The sequence below is a fragment of the Penicillium paradoxum genome (genome assembly GCF_028828445.1).
Source record: "Penicillium paradoxum strain IBT 22861 chromosome Unknown utg000002l_segment0_segment0, whole genome shotgun sequence".
Lineage (NCBI taxonomy): Eukaryota > Fungi > Ascomycota > Eurotiomycetes > Eurotiales > Aspergillaceae > Penicillium > Penicillium paradoxum.
The window spans coordinates 2,340,271-2,357,801 of NW_026643180.1; the positions used below are offsets into that span (position 1 = coordinate 2,340,271).

A 17,531-nucleotide genomic window follows, 5' to 3' on the forward strand; every position below is an offset into this window, starting at 1 on the left:
TTAATCCAAATGCATTCTCCAGAGTCCATCGCCAAGATAATGACCCTCATCCATAACAACACCCTTGCCTTTGCTCTTAATCTCCTCAGTGCCAACCTTCAGCATGCCGACAAGGCAAATCTCCTCTTTGCCCTCAGCCTTGACACCGACGATCTGCCCGGCCTCAAGCGCATGCTCGGCATCGGGCAAACGTCCTCCCGGGGAGGTAAGACCGGGGGCCATGAGCGTCGCGCCGGAGAGCACGAAGCGGATGGCGCCGCGGTCGATCTGGATTGTCGGGATGGCGGAGGGATAGGCGTGGATGAGGCGGAGGTGAGGCACAGGAGGTCCGTCGATGGGTTGGAAGAAGAAGGGTGTGGATTCTATTGTGTAGAGAGTGACGCGCTCAGGTCTGCAGGTGTGGTCTAGGTTAGCCTGTGGCTTCGGCAATGGAGTGTGTAGCAGATTGGTGACGGAAAGTGCAGATGACGTTGCTGAGGATGGAAAACAGAAGCCGAGGGGAAAATGGAACTTTACAATTTCACGGCTTCCAATGAGGCCTTCTTGGGCATGATATCTTCAATAAATGGCTCAAGACCCGGGTATGTCTCCAGCAGCTTCTGGCGCAGACCGCGCTGCACGGAGGATTTAACCTTAGACCGGTTGCTTGGGGGAATACTACGTAGAGCAGTGGTGTTAGCTTGACATCTTGAAATATGCAAATAGAATCTAAGATCGTATAGGAACTGTCTATGCCTCATATTGGAGGATTGAACAGCTCTAGCGGTCTTTGCGGTTGCGAGCAACGGATGGAGATGCGGACTCCGATTTGACAGACAGGAGGCTCGTATTCGGCTCCTGTACTATCCTTGGGCTTTTCAATCATTGATTGAGAGATTTCACTCACTCTTTCTTAAACATGATGCTTGTTGAGGGTGTGATGCTCCGGGGACAAAGCTCTTGATGCGCAAGTGGGATGCGCGGGGGACGCGGTCACGTGAATAATCGATTCGCCCTGGGTTTTTTTCCCCTTAACAGACTGAAGCAAATCAGAATACAATAGATTCCATGGGCATTATGATCTACAATGTAGAGCGTGAATGTGAAGTATGATTACAGTTTATCCATAAAGCAAAGGGAGATATGGGAGGTATTCGGTATTCTACAATAGAGCAAACATGAAGCAGCAAGATACGTTTGCATCGGACAAGATTCACGTTGGCTCAGAGAACTGTGGGAAATTACGATTTTTTAGAAGTAAAAGGTAAAAGATTCTCGAGGTTCATCAACACTAGTGTATCATTCAGACTATTTGTTTATCACATATGCAACTAGTGCTTAGCAGCACCGGCCTTGATGAGCAGGATATCACCGTCCTCGACGACGTAATCCTTGCCCTTGGTCATGATCTTACCAGCGGCCTTGACACCGGCTTCATCACCAACCTCACGCAGAGTAGCGTAGTTGTATGCGATGGCCTGAATAAAGGTCTTCTCGAAATCGGTGTGAATCACACCAGCCGCAGCAGGAGCCTTGATACCCTTGCGGATAGTCCACTGGCGAACCTCATCCTCACCAGTGGTGAAGAAGCTGGCCAAGCTCAGGGCTGAACGCATGGTGGTGATAATCTTGGGCAGACCGGACTTGGTGCCCAAGGTCTTGCACTCGGCCTCAGCGGCCGCATCATCGTGCATAAGAGTCAGACGCTCCTCGAACTGTGCAGAGACGGGAAGAATGGGGTCACCAGTCGAGTTGGTCTTGATCCACTCAAAGACTTGGGGAAGGTACTTGTTCTTCTGGCGGATGTAATCTCTCTCGCTCAGATTGACAAGGTACACGACGGGCTTGGCAGTGAGCAGGAACAGAGGGTTGATGACTTCGACCTATAACCAAATTGGTTAGCACAAGATGTCTCAAAAAATTGAGTGAGGCAATTGTGTGAAGTGGACTCCAAAGTTCAGCATATAACTTTTTTTCTCAAAATGCCCTCGGATTGTGAGTATCCTTTTAATGAGGGCACTCAACGAGCTGGGTTAATTTCGAGCAAAGCTCTTATTCATCATGATAAGGAGTAGAAGTGGGCGGAAAGGCAGTTGGGATTAGGGGGGAAAGGTTTAGCATACCTCCTTGGGGCTCCAATCACCCTTGCGGATGTCGTTGCCATCCTTCAGGAACTGAAGGATCTTAGCTGTGGTAGCCTCCTCTTCCTTGAGCTTCTTCATCTCAAGGGACTGTCCACCACGGCGAGTCTGCTTGCCGAGGGCTTCGAGAGCCTTCTCGACAAACTCCATATCCTTAATGCGCAGCTCCTCGCTGATGATGTTCAAATCACGACAAGGGTTGACATCACCCTCGACGTGAATAATCTCAGCATCATCGAAGCAGCGGACCACCTGGAAAATGGCATCGACAGCGCGAATGTGGGACAGGAAGGAGTTACCCAAGCCTGCACCAGTAGAGGCACCGCGGGTCAGACCGGCAATATCGTACACGGTCAAGTTAGCAGGAACCTGCGACTTGGGCTTGTAGTGCTGGCAGAGCCAGTCGAACCGCTCATCGGGGACGATAACGCGGGCCTCCTCGGGGTCAATGGTGGCATAGGGGAAGTTGGCCGGGTTACCCAAGGAGGACTTGGTGATGGATTGGAAGAGTGTCGACTTGCCGACATTGGCAAGACCAACCTGAAGTCATCGTTAGGACATCATGGTTGAATGAAGAAGGAAGAAAAAAAGTGGGAGGAAAGGGGGCAAGGGGGGTTTAAATAGTTTTTCTGTGGAATTAAAAAGTGGACTGTGCTGTGTGGAAAAAGAAAAAAAAAGGTGGGGGCTTTGCTCACATACGATACCACTCTTCAGGTTGTTTCCTGGACGGCCCAAATGGACCTTTTCTTGAACTTGCTGCTTCTTGGGAGGCATTTTATTGGATTTTTTCTTCTTGCTGGAGTAGAAGCGACAGAAGAGAGGTGGGAGGTGGGGGGAAGTCGAAAGGCGGAAGCGGGAACAAGGATGGAGCGCGCCAAATGCAGGACCAGCTGCGGATCGATCGACGATACGAAGGAAGAAAAGGGAGGAAGTGGAAGACGTGATGGCGGCTGCCCACAACAACGGCGGGCAAAGTCAACAAGCAAAAAGAGATTAAATGAGGGCGTGTCTAGCTATCGTAAAGCAAGGTTGACGAGGTTCATGCCAGATGTCACCGAATTTTCTGCCTGCAGAGCTTCCACCGCCCACGTGAGAGTCAAGCCCTGAACGACGTCACTGGGGACATGTACGTAATACTATTTGTGAGAGGATTATTAGGGTCCCGGGACTCTACAACAAGAGTGCAGACAATATCTAGGTGATCAGGTGGGAAAAGGTTGCTCCAGATTGAACATGACCTCAAAAAGAACCTATAATACAAGTAAAGCATGAAGGGAAAGATGTAATCTCCATTCCCGCTTCAGCATAGATAATGCAAACCCTTTTGGCTAGCCCAGACCCAATAGATGAACGCCAGCAAAACCCGAAGAAAAGGTATAGATAGCCAGAGACAAGGAGGGAGAAAAAAGAGATCGTTAAAGGTCCATTGCATCGCCATGCTCGGATGTAGTATCCACCATATCCAACAGTTTGGCATAAGGTACTGTCACGCGTTGCAAGTCACGGTGTTTGCCTAGATGAACATTTGTTAGTGAACGATAAAGGAAGAACAGGCACAGTGAGTAAAAAAAACATACCGAGTGCTAAAATCACCTCCTTCAGCAATGTTTCCCGTGGCCAGCCACATAGATCATCAGATCCCTCGCGCCAGTTGCGGCCCTCACGCTCATTGGCCTGCAATTTCAATACTCCCTCGCTGGCATCATCCTCGTCCTCGAAAAGACCGCCAATCAGACCCTTCAAAAGTTCCTCAACCTTCAACTTCAAGCCCTCCGCGCCGATGCGCTTGGCATACATCGACAGATATAACCGGAATTCTTCCTTGGCGCCCAAAGACAGAGCAGCAGCAAGACGGTTCTCGAGATGAGCAATGGATACGCTCGATTCAAATGTCTCATACCCTTCGCGTGACAGTAAGACCTTGATGAGACGCTGGAGGAAATATGCTCTTCCGCGAAGTAAGGTCTCGTTCGTGGTGTTCCGTTCCAACCAAGGGATGATGCCAGCCGCGACAGCAGCCTTGGCATCCTTGTTATCCTGCTGAGCATCCTTGGCCTGCAAGTTGCTCACAGGTGCATCCGTGGTGTTCCAGTACTGACTGCCGACGGCCCACCAGGCTTCGGAGATCCGCTGCCATGTGAACATGGATGGGGAATAAGAATATCCCTCGCCGTTAGATAGCGATACGATGACTCGGCCTTCCGAATTAATGCGGGCATCTGTCACTGCAGGAGCGGCGGTAGGATTCGCGCCGAGCATATGGATTGCAGCGTCCAGGACCGGCTGGAGGGAGACTGGTGGGTGGGGGGAAGACAGGTGCTTCACGTTCCACACATAGCACATGCCCACAGAGGATATGCACAAAATCCACGGACCATTGCACTCCAGAATAACAGGCTGGGCCTCAAGCACAAGCGCACTGACCAGACGACGACCTGCCGGTGTCCAAAAGTAGATTGAGCCATCCTCGCAGCCAGCTGCCCACAGGCTTTGATTGCCAGTTACAAGGAGGACAGTCCGCGGCAGGAAATCCTGCCACAGCGGCTGGTCTCCGCGGAACAACGTCAGACGTACTGGCTCCCGATCCACAGCACGTCCAGTCAGACTTGCTGGTGATGGGTTTCGAGCCTCGAAAACAACATCCACACGACTCTTGGTAGAGTTTGGGTCCGTACCAGGGGTGGGTTGCTCCGTCGGTTTCCCGGTCGAATCTAAAGCGCGAACAATCTGATTGCGGATTTTAGGAACTGCCAGACGGAGCTGGCTTATTGACATGCAAGGATTTGTAACGGCAGGCCGGATGAATCCTGGAGTCGGCTGCTGGCCGGTTGTAGCAGGTTGCACTTGAGCTGGCAGAAGACCGTCAGGGGTGTTAGCCATAATCGGAGTTGCACCGTTTTGGCTGGCAAGTACCACACGTTTCTCTACGCTGGCATCTTCATCTCCCTCAATTTGAGCCAGCTTACGCTTATTTCCAAGAAGAAGAGCAGTCAGGCCTCCCTTAGGAAGACCATCGAAGGGCTTTGACAGGTCAACAATAGTAGTTGGAGCGTCAGCCTTGACCTGGTTGCTAACGGATGCCATCAGACGAGCTTGCGGAAGAGATGACTCGCCAGCTCCCGCCCCAGAGACTAGCAATGGTGCGATACGCTTTTTGCCCTCTTTTGTGTACGTTGGACGTTGCTTCAGTCTTTCCAGCTTGGCTTTATATGGGTCGGGCTTCTCTGATTCTGCAACAGCGGGTGTGGAGGAAGTTCCATTCGTCTGCGTTTTTGATGCCTCAGGAACTGGCGAAGAACCCCGAGCGGGTGTTGCCCCATCCGATGGCTGTGGTGCTTTGTCTCCATTTGCAGTAGGTTCGGCTCCATCTCCCATCAACGCACCCATTCTGCCTTCGACATGCTTGATTTCGCCAGCCTTGCTCTTTTCTTCTAGCTGCAAGCCATCGGTGGTTTCTGTTATACCGGCACCCTTGCGATTCGTGCCGAACTTGGTTAGCGATTTCTCATTCTCCTCCATTTCGGTGGCCCATCCCAGCTCGCCATCTTCAAATCTGACGGCTACAATGGTTCCATCAAGAGCGGTAGCAAAGAGACACTTTCCATCAGGACTCCATGCCAAATCCGAGATAGCCTTGGCAGCCATCTCTTGCGCAACAACCATCGGTCGAGCATTGCTTGTAATCCAGATGCTGAGGGATTTATCTCCACCGGCGCATGCGATAACAGTAATATGGTGTTGTGGTACGGGCTGCCCATCGGCTTGTTTCTTATTGGGAGGCTCCGTTGCGTATAGTCGTGGGGAGAATGCGCAGACCTCAACGGGCGCCTCGTGCCCGATCAGATTGATGTCCCCGTCCCAGGATCCACGATTGATGATAGCCACAGAGCTAACCGGACCGTTCACGGCGTTTGCAGCTGCAATATGCATGCCATCGGGGGACCAAGAGCAGCGACGGAAGTAGGCTGTCAATGGAGAATTGGCAAAGGGGGCTGTGATTGTTTGTTCGAGCACAAAGTTGTTCATCTGATCGTGGGCTGAGGAATTCGGAGCAGGAGAGGTGAATCGAAAGATACGGACAGTCCGGTCATCGCTTGCAGTCGCAAAGTATTTATTTGCTGGATCGAACGTGATACCCTTGACATGACTTTGGTGAATTGCTATTGTCTTCAGCTTTTCAAACGAGTGACCGGACCACACCACGACCTTTGAGTCCAAGCCAACGGAAACCAGTATCGAGGAGTCGAACGACCATCCAAGGTCCTGCACATCATTGTCGTGACCAATCAATCGCCGGATCGTGCGCCAGTTCTCGACGGGAGGTGCTTCGTCGGTGCCTAAATTTGATTCCCATAGCTGTCAGAGTCGGTTTCCTTTTTTTCTCCGTCCTTAGCATGTCCAAAGCGTACCGAATGTTGACGAGTGTGTTGGAGGATTGGCGTCGAGGGTATACACGCAGACAATCTTGTCATCTGCGCCTGACGCAAGGTATTTCCCATTGGGCGAGAATCGAACGGTATGAATCGTGCCGGAGTGGTTGCTCATGGAGGCCAATTGCTTTGGCTTGCCCGCAAGTTCGGCGGTTCCGGTGCCGTAAATTGCTTCCGTTGACCAGATTCGCACGTATCCATCTAAAGCGCAGCAAGACTCAGGATGTCAGCGATTGTGCTCTTGGCAGCGTGTGGCCCCTTATGTCCCTTAAGCCTTCCAACTCAACGCCATCCCCTAAGAAAAAAAAAGGATCAAGCTCACCTCCGGCAGCTGTGACTAGTCGCTTCCCATCTGGCGAGACATCGCAGCTATAAACCTCGAAGTCTTTGCGTTCACCTGTATGAGAGCAGTGCTATTAGCAAAAATGGCCTTTCCATCGAATGGGTCGACTCCGCGCTCGCAGCGAGCTTGTCTCCGTCAAGAAACCTAGGAGGGTCCAGCTCCGTACCTCCATGGGTAAGCCAGACCGGCTTGATAATATGCATCGCGCGAGTCCCGGAGCAGAAATCAGGAATGTCCTCTTATTTCCCAGTGGTCTCGATAGTTGCGTCTCGAGATCGGATCGTGCGACACGTATCAGCATCAAATTGCGCAGGCGTGGGTAAGGAGGGGCGCCGGCGTGTTGGGTGCTGGTCTGCGGGTTATATGCTTATAGCGTGTGACATGGCAGGTCCAGAGGCCGAAATAGATAAGTTCCTAGATGATGAGATATGTTTCTCTTTGGCTAAAAAAAAAAGACCGGAAAAAACCCAGAGACCCGATGAGAGGGATAAGAGGCGGAGATTAAAAGGACGCGATCCGAAAGTCGCGATCTCCAGATTGGCCTGGTCCGAGCTCCCGCGTTGATAGATCTTTAAACTCCAGGGCGACGGCCGTATACATAGTCGTTTCTCGGGGGTCAACCTGCCCCTTTGTATGCTGTTTGGCTTTGTGTGATGCACAATCTCATTCGTCTTCGTTTGCATCGAACCGTGTTACGATATAGATGGCTTATACCGGTTGGAAATAACATACGAAGCGTCCACCCTGAAGCACGCATATATTCTGCTTCCCTCAGGATCACAGACAAGGTTGAGGTCCATTCACATGAAGTAGCTTCTGCTAATCTAAGAGTCGTTGAAACACTTGAGGTCCTCGGGTTAGAGCACCTTGGCACCTGATGCACCGGCCAGTCGCTCTCAGGCCAGATTCAAGCCGCAAAGTTGTGATAGACAACGTCAACATCCTTGAAACTGGAAGGACAATCAAAGGACTGGTTAAAAAAGGGCTTATGTGGTAATTTGATGTCTCAAATTTCTATCAAGCTCAGGGAGAGCAGATCCTGCGACATACACAGGTTCTGCTGAGCATATACGATGTCAGAACTCATGCTTTGGAGGCGCTGATTTGTCCCTCGCTGATCAGGATTCTATTTACATTCATCGGATACATCCCTCTCACAAGACCCTTTCTTGATATCCTTGGCTTGGGAAAATGAGATTACAGTGGTGCAGCTCGGGCGTTCAGAGAAAAAAGCACTCAAGATAATCGACATCCCCAGAGGGGAAATACGAAGATAGGGTTGGGGAAAGTCTACAAGCTTAGTATGTCCAATTGGGTGATAGTCGAGCTATGAGTGATTTCCACATCAATCACTTTATGGGGTTTTGATGTAACCAGGTGAGAACGGTCCAGTTGATTCTACGATTAAATGCTCAAGTATGTGGCGGACGCAGCGGTGCAGAAGCTTGTATGACACCCAACGATGCGATTTAGTGTCATATCTCGAGGGGTAGACGGTAGGGGAGTGCAGGGGTCAGGGGTCAGGTTAAAAAGCAGAAGTTATCCTTATCCAGGCCATATGCCATGGGGTCTCATAGCAGAGAATAATCCTCCAAACTGTGTTTCAGACTTCTGTACGGAGGACGGAGTACCCCGTACAAAGACGATTCTATAATTACAGCCCCCAAAAGGCAGGAAGCGAGTCCTGGAAGTCACCTTGTGCGCACGAGGGATAAGCCAGCGACGCTAATGCAAGGCTCCTAGTGCAAGGCTCCTAATGCAGGGGCCAAACACAGGTTCACTTGGACTATCATTGCAAACCGGTTCCCTTGATGACGACGGCTCTAAAAGTACTACGACGTCCACTGTGTTTTTATCGACATGTAAGTTGGCCCCATGGACGGCTTACATCTAAAATGTTCATCCAGATAATACAATTGATTATTTGCAACTATCTTGAACAAATATACCCTCTGAAATCCCGTTTGATGGACCAAAAAGCCCACTAACCTCAACATAGATGCCCCAGGGTTGCCTGGCGCGTCGAAGTCATTCAACAAGCGAATTCACTACAGGCAATGTCCAACTCATACGAACGACTACTCCCGACTATTCAAGGCCATGGTCATGTCATCGTAGATTGCATCCAACTGAATAGCAACGTTATCTCTGATATCGAAAGACATATCACTGCTCGGTTGGAGACTGACCAGCAGCCGGCGCAGAGGAGGCAGAATCTGGGTTTGACAGAATTCTTGGAATTCTCCATTGAAATAGCCCTTGGGTCTAATCAAGACACTTATACACCTCGGTGACATTTTGTTCATCCTAGCGGCAAGTTGCCTAATAATCTCCAGCTCAACAATGAGATCACAAACGGTGTGATAGCTATTTGCACGGCTACCTTCCGGAGCATAAAGTAAACGAACCTCTTTTCGCACAGCTTGCTGAAAGAGTCTACATTCCTGCTGGAAATACTGCTCATGATTCAGGTCGCGAGGCTTGTCGAGAGACAGAGACATTTTTGGCGGGGAGACCTTGGTGGCGTTGTGCCAGATTTGGTACTCGGACGACATTTTGACGGATATATTGCGGATATATTGAAGTGTTATCGGGGCGGAGAGGAGCACTTTGGGCCTTTTGGTATGGAAGGAAATATGTGGAAGTGAATAGATGAATGTTCTAATGGGAGATGTGTGGTAACGCTCGAGGTGGTGGGAAATCCCGATCTATTTATCGCATTCGAGCTGGCGTTGACTTCTTCGGACAAAGATCGTTCTCAACAAAACGCCAGTGATACCTTTGACTCACAAGAGATATTGATTCTTTGTTGAACTCTACGGTCTTGTCTGTATCATGTCAGACTGGGTCTTTGTTCTCTTTCAGTCCATTGTCGTCTTTGTCGGTCATCTGGTCTCCTTTGTACCCTACCTCTATACCAGTACAACTAAATCCTCAACATTGTCAAATCCTATTTTAGACATGCTCTTTCTATCATCCTATTGCAACCTCAAGCTGATCATTCGAGCAGTAATCCACAAGACCATATCGACATATTGTAGGTGTATTCACTTGATCCCCTTACTGACTGGATCTATCAACAGGCGAGAGACTGAACTATCACCATGGCGCCTTCAGAAAAAGCCTGGATTCACCCCATTCCTCCGTTGGGGGTTCCAGCCGCCACTCCCGATGTTCCTCCAGCGAGTTCCACTCCAGCACGGCGGTATGGCGATTTGCAGGATGAGGGAGCCGTGCGACAGCAATGGATCGAAGATCCTACTGACAACACCTGCCACATCAGGCCCACCGGTTTGACCGTGCAGGACCTCCAAGACACCAATTGGTACATCCAAACCCACAAGAAGAGTATACCATTCACCGTTGCGGACGATGCCGTTGCTTTGGGATATTCCGACCAACAGATCTACCCCCAGACATTGGCACGGAAGACTGGACAGGGCGCAGTTGGAAGGCCAGGCAAGGAGAACATCTACGATGTGCTAGTTGGAAAAGGGGTGATTATTGCCGAGGCGATGTTCAGAAGAGATGGGCCACAGTTCTCCGAGATTGCTAAAGCTTTTCTCCAGGAAGTTGCGGAGCCGCAGAGTCTGCGACACTTCTATGTCTGCGATATCATCAATTACAAGACCCGAAGATTTGTGCACAGAACGCTCTATTCCTCGCGGAACAACCTTGAGTGGCCGTCGCGCTGTGGATCTCCTCTGATTTGGCAGTACAACACCCCTGAGTATCAGGGCATTTTGGGTACACCGATTGGCAAGTCTGCGGCGTATCTTGTTTTGGAGATATTCCCCCGTGGAACGCATTATATTGCGAGGATTGTGACTTGGAATTGCGCCTGCTTGCTTCAAATGAGATTTGATATTGAGCCGATACCTACGCCGCTGGTTGCTGTTTGAGTTGTTTTGATTCCAGGTCCGTCTTTGTGCTCTTGGTATTAGTTCAGACTAACTACCTAGAGCTTTTTCGCCTTTCTCTGACCTAGTTTTTCAACCTATTTATCTCTTACTGTTGCCTATTTCCACTGAACTCTAGCGTGGTGTAGTGATTCTGAACTTTTTGACTAACATAGATGGCCTCTTGAAGAAAAGGTGGGAAAGACGTAGCAGATATCAATACGGAACAGCTCCCTCATATGAAGCTCAGAGTCCATGTCGCTCTCGCTTCTCTCTCAAAACGATCATATTCAATTGTCTCACGACTTACCTACAACTGCCAAGGGAAATGAGAAGCTACTGATACACTTGTACATTGATATAATTTCCTTGCTTGCCGGCTTTCTGATCAACAACGGTGCTGTTATGTACGCAGGTAGAATTCCAAATTGGCAAATTCGATACCACATGCATAGAAAAGCATGTGTTTTGGGAACTCCTTGGGCAATGCCAAAGAACAGTGGAAGCCTAGAAGGCGGTAGAAGTGGAATAAGGAAAGAAGTAAATGGAAGGAGGGATGGGTGTAAGATGGTACACGATGGGGGGAGGGGGGACATGAAAGAGTCGAGTAGGATACAGCAAGCCCAAACGCCATTGAGACTGAGGCTGACTGCTTGGAGATGCTAGAACAGAAAAACAAATGGCGCGAAGGGAATTAAAGGCACATCAAGAGTGGAGTCGTCGTTCTCGTTTCGATTGGGTGAGGTAGAGACGCTTATTGCTTCTGTTCGTTGCCGGCAATCTCAAACCCTTCCATCGCGGTGTTCGATGCGACATTCGGCTGTGTCTTCTGCTCAGCCTGTCCCACAAAATAAGTCGGAGCCTGGCTCTGCGGCGATACCTCGTTGTGTTGGGGGGTCTCTGATGATCGAGAGGCACCCTCAACCCCAAGAGCCTTCTTCGCCAAACCCCGGGCTTGTGTCTCGCTGACCTTGCCGTAGACAGCCATAGCGTTCGCGATCATACCACCCATATCACCGACGTTACCCGGAACAACAACAGCTGTGCCCTCGCGAGCTAGGTTCGACCAAGCCGCGACATATTTCTCAGCAACACTGAGACTGACAGCGTTGTGTGCATTCTCGCCACCCTCCTCAATGGCCCGGGAAACAGCATCGATGCCGCGAGCGGTAGCCTCCGCCTTAAGCAAGATAGCATCGGCTTCACCAGAAGCGTGGTTGACCTTTTCAGCGCGCAGGGCCTCGGAAGCTAGAATAACGGACTGCTTGCGACCTTCGGCGATGTTGATCGCACTCTGGCGCTGTCCCTCAGACTCGAGGATCTCAGCCCGCTTGGAGCGCTCCGCAGTCACCTGGCGGTGCATAGCAGCAACGACCTTCTCCGGTGCATGAATATCCCTAATCTCATAACGAAGACAGACGACACCCCATTCCTGAGCCGCCTCGTTGATTGCCTTGGTGATGTTGGTGTTGAGGTTGGCACGTTCCTTGAGAACGTGGTCGAGGGTCAACTGACCGATCTCCGAACGCATAGTCGTCTGCGCGAGTTGCGAAATTGCATATTCTGCGTCTTCGACTCCATAGCTATAATTGACATGGTGTTAGCAATTGCTTGATTGAATGAGCGTCAGCTCTACATGAGGAGAGCCAAGTTCTGCCAGAGAATCACTCACCTTGCCTTATATGCATCAAAAACCCGTGTATACAGCACGCCGTCTAGCTCGAGGGTGACATTGTCTGCCGTGATGGCATTCTGACTGGGGATCTCAATGGCCGCCTCCTTCAAGCTCTTCACGTAAGCGATGCGGTCCAAGAACGGCACGAGAATCGCCAGACCAGGTTCTAGAATCCGGTCAAACTTTCCCATGCGCTCGACAATCCATGCTGTCTGCTGTGGTACGAATCGCACTACGGTGTTCGCGGGGAGGGATTGTCGGTTGGAAAAATAAGTGGTTGGGCCCTCGTTGTATGAGCCGCCAGATTTGAAGCCATTGAAAATAGAATCTGGAGCTAGAGCTCGACGGGAATTTGACAGGGCGCGTCGTTGGATCTGGATGAAGGGTGTGGCGCTCACTGCGGAGTTTCGTGGAAGACGTTGGGGAAGGAGCTTCTGGCCACGAGGCCGGAGTAGCCTTGACGTTTGGTGGGATACACCCCCCATCTTGATGAAAGGATAGATTGTTGGATTGAACAAAGGAGAAGAAGCGCAGTGGACTGGAAGAGAAGAGGCAAGCTAGAGAGGGGGGAGCTGTCGGCATCGGTTCGGGATTGATCTTATGCCCCCGTGTCGTTGTAAGGTCTGGCTGCCTGAGGCAGAAACTGTCTACTTCCGAGGTCAATCTTTCAGACCCTCAGTACATTATGTAGCCAACTATGAAGAATTGATTGTTTTTGGTTCCATGTACCAGCATAAGTCTGCCTAGATACCTGGTCTACAGTTGAGAATCCCCAACAGAGTGCAGTGCACGTCATAAAGAGTCCATAGGCTCATAGTATGCATATCAATCATATTACTCCACAAAGACCTGAAACCTCGTTTTATGCAAAGAAGAAAATACACGGAACACAGTCTGCAGGGCACCTAGTTAAAAAGCATAAAGCATTGAAATGGACCAAGGCACTTCAGAAGGAGATCAAACCCAGGGGCAACTGGACCAAGGGGTGGTCACTCAGTTAAGGCGTTGTAAATATGCTGGATTTGTTTTCTCCGATTAGAACCACGAGAGTGACTGAGAACACATAGAGAGGACATCAGACCAGACTTTCAAGATATTTGCTTTTCTTAAGGTCATTGCCCAGCTGGTACTTGCTAAGATCCAGGACCGATGCAAGGCCTGAGTCGTAAATTGACTGGATCAATAAAGAAAAATCATGACCTCGGAAGGAAAACGGGAAAAGAAAGGCGAATCTCTATATCAAAGGTGGAAAACGTTTTTTTTTTGGGCCCCAGCACACCGTAGCGGTAGGCATCGAAAAAGAGAGATACTGCCAGTAAAGTCATGACCGGACGCCAGAACGTTTTGAAACCCTCCCATGACTGAAAAGCAATGGAAATTAAACAAAGAAGGAGATGGGGAGAAACTCCGGAGCTGCAAGTGAACCAAAAAAAAGTCAGACCGTAATATTGCAATGAAAGGGTCACTTGGAACTCTAGAAGAAAAGTTGGCGGATATGCATGCGAGAAAGGGAGAAAAAAGTCTTTTGAACAGAAAAGAATGCTGGTCCTGGATGAATGAACAAGCAGAAGGAAATGTGTCGCGAAGAAGCAAAATTCAAACAGAAATGCAAAAGGGCTCATGATAACTTTTCTCCAGGCGTGCCGTGCTGGGTATTGAAATATTTGCTGGCTTTTCGCTGATTGTATGATTTCATCTGTCCACTGGCAATAGTTCCACGGATCATATTCAAGACAAGAGTATGATGGTGCGAGCTTTCCTCTTGTGAAAGATGGTACATGTCACACATCACCGAGTCAGGAACAGAGCAACGGTGCAGCAGACAGTTCCGATAAAATTGCATGAGCTCGTTGAAACCTTTGTCAACGTGTCGTGTAAGAAGATCATCAAGGGCTGAGCGCCTAAATTCATTGTACAAGTGCGAGTCGAAATGGGTTTTCAAGCTGTTGGTCAAGCTCAATGACCAGAAGTGGTAGGGCATAGACGGGCTATACCTTCTGGCCATCGATTGACCTCGGCCTTTGAAATTTTGATTGTGAAACATATTGGAAGTTTTTGGGACATGATTGGACGTTTCTTGGAACGAACGGGCCTTTCCCTTTGACTTGGGCGGTTGATGTGCTTTGGCGAGATACTGACTCATCAACCAATCAGCACCGCCAGGTTGGTATGGGAAATATTCTGCATCATAACTATTCACGAAAAGTCAGTCAATGGTTCATATAAAACAAGGAGCATGTGGAAAGATCAGCTTACCTCATCGGGGGCGCCACAGATTCCAAATCAGACAGGAAAGGGGGCTCGGACTGCGAATCTAATCCGCACGCTGAATAAGATGTGTCAATAATTGAACTGTCCATGGGAAAGGAGGAAGACGATGAAAAAAAGGACATTGTCGAGTCATCAGGGGAGTTTGGGTGATCCAGGGGGTATCCTACATTGGCAATTTCGTTCACTGCGGTGGGCATTGAGGGCATGAATTCTGGGGCGGTAGACGAAAGCGAAGTCTTGGGGCCATCGGCAACTCCATTGGGAACGAACTGGCGAGCGGATCCGTTGATGGCGGTCTCGGTGTGGCTAGTAATCGGTGTGTTTTCGTCGGTCTTTCCAGCAGGGACAGTGCCGTCATACTGCGCGGCGGGTTCACGCTGGTCCACGGGGAGGACCCATTGTTGCCACTTTTCTCTGGGACGCAGACGGTCGATGCCGTCCTCACCGGTTTGGCACTCAACGTTGCGAAGCTGACGGGACACGTGGCGAAGGAGTTCAAAGTCCTCGGTGAGAGACTTCACACGCTTGAAGCTGGCAAGCACGTTAAGAGGCACGAAGCCCTGAGAATCCATCTGTTTCCGGAGGAACATATCCTTGCACATGTTGTCGACCGAGAAGTAGTACTCCAATTGCATGGACAGCATGCTCATGAGCGAGAAGGGCTCCATGTATTGTTGGTAGGGCATAGCACTCATCGGTGCCGGGTTCACAGCCTGGTAGCCATACATTGTGTTGATGTCACCTGGGAAAGCATAAACACCACCATACACATTTCCAGAGGTGGGCAAAGAGGGCGATCGGAGGGGCATACGGTTTTGTTGAGAGCCATTGGCAAGACCATGCTGCTGTGACCGCTGACGATCGTTGAAGAAGGCCTTGGAGGAACCGAATGAGTTGTTGGACATAGACGCATTGAACTGGGCGTTCTGGCCGCCGAAGTTGGAGTAAGGGCCGCCACGGCCGCGGTTGGATCCGCGACCTCCACGCTCAGAGCGGAATTCACCGCGTTCCCGGTTGAGGTCATTGAAGCCAGTGGGATCAGCAGACTTCGATCCAGCTTCGAAGCGACGGTCGTTGTTACGGGCCGCAGCCTGAGAGTCAACAGCCAAGCTTCCGCCCTTCTGGTTGCCTGCGCGAGCATCCTGGTTTCTTCCGAAAGGCTTTCCCTCGCGTTGTGAGCGGGGAACGTTCTCTCCGCCATTCACCTGCTTGCCAGACGTGTTGTCCTCGCCATTGCGAGCTGCGCGGCTTCGCTCGGGTGCCTGGGAAGTCTTACGTGCATCAGTTGCAGCAGCAGCGTCGGTGCTGTTAGACCGTCTCGACTGCGCAGGAAGGGAGGCAGCACGTCCGGTGCCTGACTCCTGGCGTCCTCGCTCTCCGGATGTCTGCTTCACGCCTTGAGCGGCCTGTCCAGAGGCAGCCTTGTCGGTGGCAGCGGCACCATTACCATGAGCTCCACGGCCACTGTCACGGCCACCACGGGTGGCGCGTCTGCCTCCACGCGCGCCGGCGGATGGAAGCGGGGTGTTGAAAACGGCGGTGGGAACGTAAGGAACGGGGGTCCACTTCTCCTTTCCGTGGGGTCTGATGACGGGGCTCTTGTCGGTCTTCTCGTGGGCTTTTTTCTTCTCTTCGCCGAGTGCAACTTGGGGAGTAGGCCAGGCGGTGGCATCCTCTACTGAAGGGACTAATCCTAGGAGTTAGCTTCTGAAAGTCAAAGTCGCAAATATGCACCATCACGCATGTCCAACCGAACAAAGTCGGATGGCATGGTTGACAGGCGTCGCACGTGAAAGGCAGCGATCTTACCGGCATCACGTCCCTTTCCACCTTCGGTCTTCTTGCGATCCTTGGCACCTTCTTGTGTGCTATCGCCACCCTTCTTCTTGGAGCCGGTCTTTGAGTCTTGGGCTTCATCGGCAGTCGAGGCGTCCTTGTCGGAGGCGGCCTTGTTGGTAGAGGGCTTGGGGGCAGCCTTAGCCTTGGCGTCCTGGGCCTCCCTTCTCTGTTGCCAGATGTTGACTGAGGGAAGAGGAGCAGCCTTCAGCTCCTTTGGCGGTGGTGCGGTCTTCTCGGAATCCTCGGATTTTTCGGTTAATTTCTCTGCGGCACCTTCGGCCTTCTCGGTCTGTCCCTCCTTAGGAGCCTGTTTCTCGGCGGTGGCATCTGCATTGCCATTAGGGGTATTTGAGTCATCCTCCTTTGACTTGCGGGCCTTTGAAGCTGTGCGAACACTGGGGCTTGATGTTCGAGAGTGGATAGCCTTCGACTTGGCGGCATGCTTGCTGGTGACAGTGGTGAAGTCATCATCCTTGGACTCCTCCGCGACGAGCTCGGGTTTTTGAGAGGCCTCAGGCTCGGTAGGGGCTGGTGTGACATCCGTTGTAGTCTCAGCAGGAGTCTGCTCCTCCAGTTTGGACTCGGTCTTCTCTGATTCTGATGGTGCCTTGGACGGGCTCGGTGTCCCGGAGACGCCCTTGGCGGCTTGTGCGTACGAAAACGTAGACATATCGGATTGAGAGCGTAGCTCTGCTTGAGTGATTTGAGTTAAAAAAAAAAGAGTCTGGTGACTCTGGATATCTGAGTCTGCACCTGCTAGGAGCGAGATGGTTCCTGCGCGAATGGGGATCAAGAGAGGGAAATTTTCCACCTTCTTGTAACCCGCTAAATCTGAAACTCTCCGTCTTTCAGAAGAGACCTTCCGTTGTGTGTTGAAACGGGTGGTTTCGTGCGTAAGTGAGACGAAGGACCACGGGGGTATTTGGGTCGCAAAGGTGCAATCGAAGGAGTTGA

General features: G+C 50.9%; 8 protein-coding genes across 8 annotated transcripts; 2 read left to right on the plus strand and 6 right to left on the minus strand.

Moving 5' to 3' along the window:
* Window positions 1-900, minus strand: N7457_000873 (translation machinery-associated protein 20; the record flags this gene model as incomplete). The annotated part of the gene is made up of 3 exons (XM_057171919.1): window positions 1-391; window positions 517-657; window positions 887-900. The coding sequence occupies 3 exons, from the start codon at window positions 898-900 to the stop codon at window positions 1-3; spliced, it is 546 nt and encodes a 181-aa protein (XP_057035822.1).
* Window positions 901-1,310: 410 nt separating this feature from the next.
* N7457_000874 (YchF/Obg family ATPase) lies at window positions 1,311-2,894 on the minus strand (the record flags this gene model as incomplete). Its single annotated transcript, XM_057171920.1, has 3 exons — window positions 1,311-1,862; window positions 2,103-2,660; window positions 2,820-2,894. 3 exons carry the CDS (start codon window positions 2,892-2,894, stop codon window positions 1,311-1,313), a joined length of 1,185 nt encoding a protein of 394 aa, XP_057035823.1.
* A 641-nt stretch (window positions 2,895-3,535) lies between these two features.
* Window positions 3,536-7,096, minus strand: hir1 (putative histone transcription regulator Hir1; the record flags this gene model as incomplete). The annotated part of the gene is made up of 5 exons (XM_057171921.1): window positions 3,536-3,633; window positions 3,698-6,457; window positions 6,530-6,751; window positions 6,873-6,947; window positions 7,060-7,096. 5 exons carry the CDS (start codon window positions 7,094-7,096, stop codon window positions 3,536-3,538), a joined length of 3,192 nt encoding a protein of 1,063 aa, XP_057035824.1.
* Window positions 7,097-7,770: 674 nt separating this feature from the next.
* Window positions 7,771-8,066, plus strand: N7457_000876 (uncharacterized protein; the record flags this gene model as incomplete). The annotated part of the gene is made up of 2 exons (XM_057171922.1): window positions 7,771-7,886; window positions 7,916-8,066. 2 exons carry the CDS (start codon window positions 7,771-7,773, stop codon window positions 8,064-8,066), a joined length of 267 nt encoding a protein of 88 aa, XP_057035825.1.
* Window positions 8,067-8,971: 905 nt separating this feature from the next.
* Window positions 8,972-9,448, minus strand: N7457_000877 (uncharacterized protein; the record flags this gene model as incomplete). The annotated part of the gene is made up of 1 exon (XM_057171923.1): window positions 8,972-9,448. One exon carries the CDS (start codon window positions 9,446-9,448, stop codon window positions 8,972-8,974), a length of 477 nt encoding a protein of 158 aa, XP_057035826.1.
* Window positions 9,449-9,997: 549 nt separating this feature from the next.
* On the plus strand, window positions 9,998-10,795 carry N7457_000878 (uncharacterized protein; the record flags this gene model as incomplete). The annotated part of the gene is made up of 1 exon (XM_057171924.1): window positions 9,998-10,795. One exon carries the CDS (start codon window positions 9,998-10,000, stop codon window positions 10,793-10,795), a length of 798 nt encoding a protein of 265 aa, XP_057035827.1.
* A 751-nt stretch (window positions 10,796-11,546) lies between these two features.
* Window positions 11,547-12,952, minus strand: N7457_000879 (SPFH domain-containing protein; the record flags this gene model as incomplete). Its single annotated transcript, XM_057171925.1, has 2 exons — window positions 11,547-12,375; window positions 12,465-12,952. The coding sequence occupies 2 exons, from the start codon at window positions 12,950-12,952 to the stop codon at window positions 11,547-11,549; spliced, it is 1,317 nt and encodes a 438-aa protein (XP_057035828.1).
* A 1,133-nt stretch (window positions 12,953-14,085) lies between these two features.
* On the minus strand, window positions 14,086-17,247 carry N7457_000880 (La domain family; the record flags this gene model as incomplete). The annotated part of the gene is made up of 3 exons (XM_057171926.1): window positions 14,086-14,659; window positions 14,724-16,425; window positions 16,473-17,247. The coding sequence occupies 3 exons, from the start codon at window positions 17,245-17,247 to the stop codon at window positions 14,086-14,088; spliced, it is 3,051 nt and encodes a 1,016-aa protein (XP_057035829.1).
* Window positions 17,248-17,531: the final 284 nt, after the last annotated feature.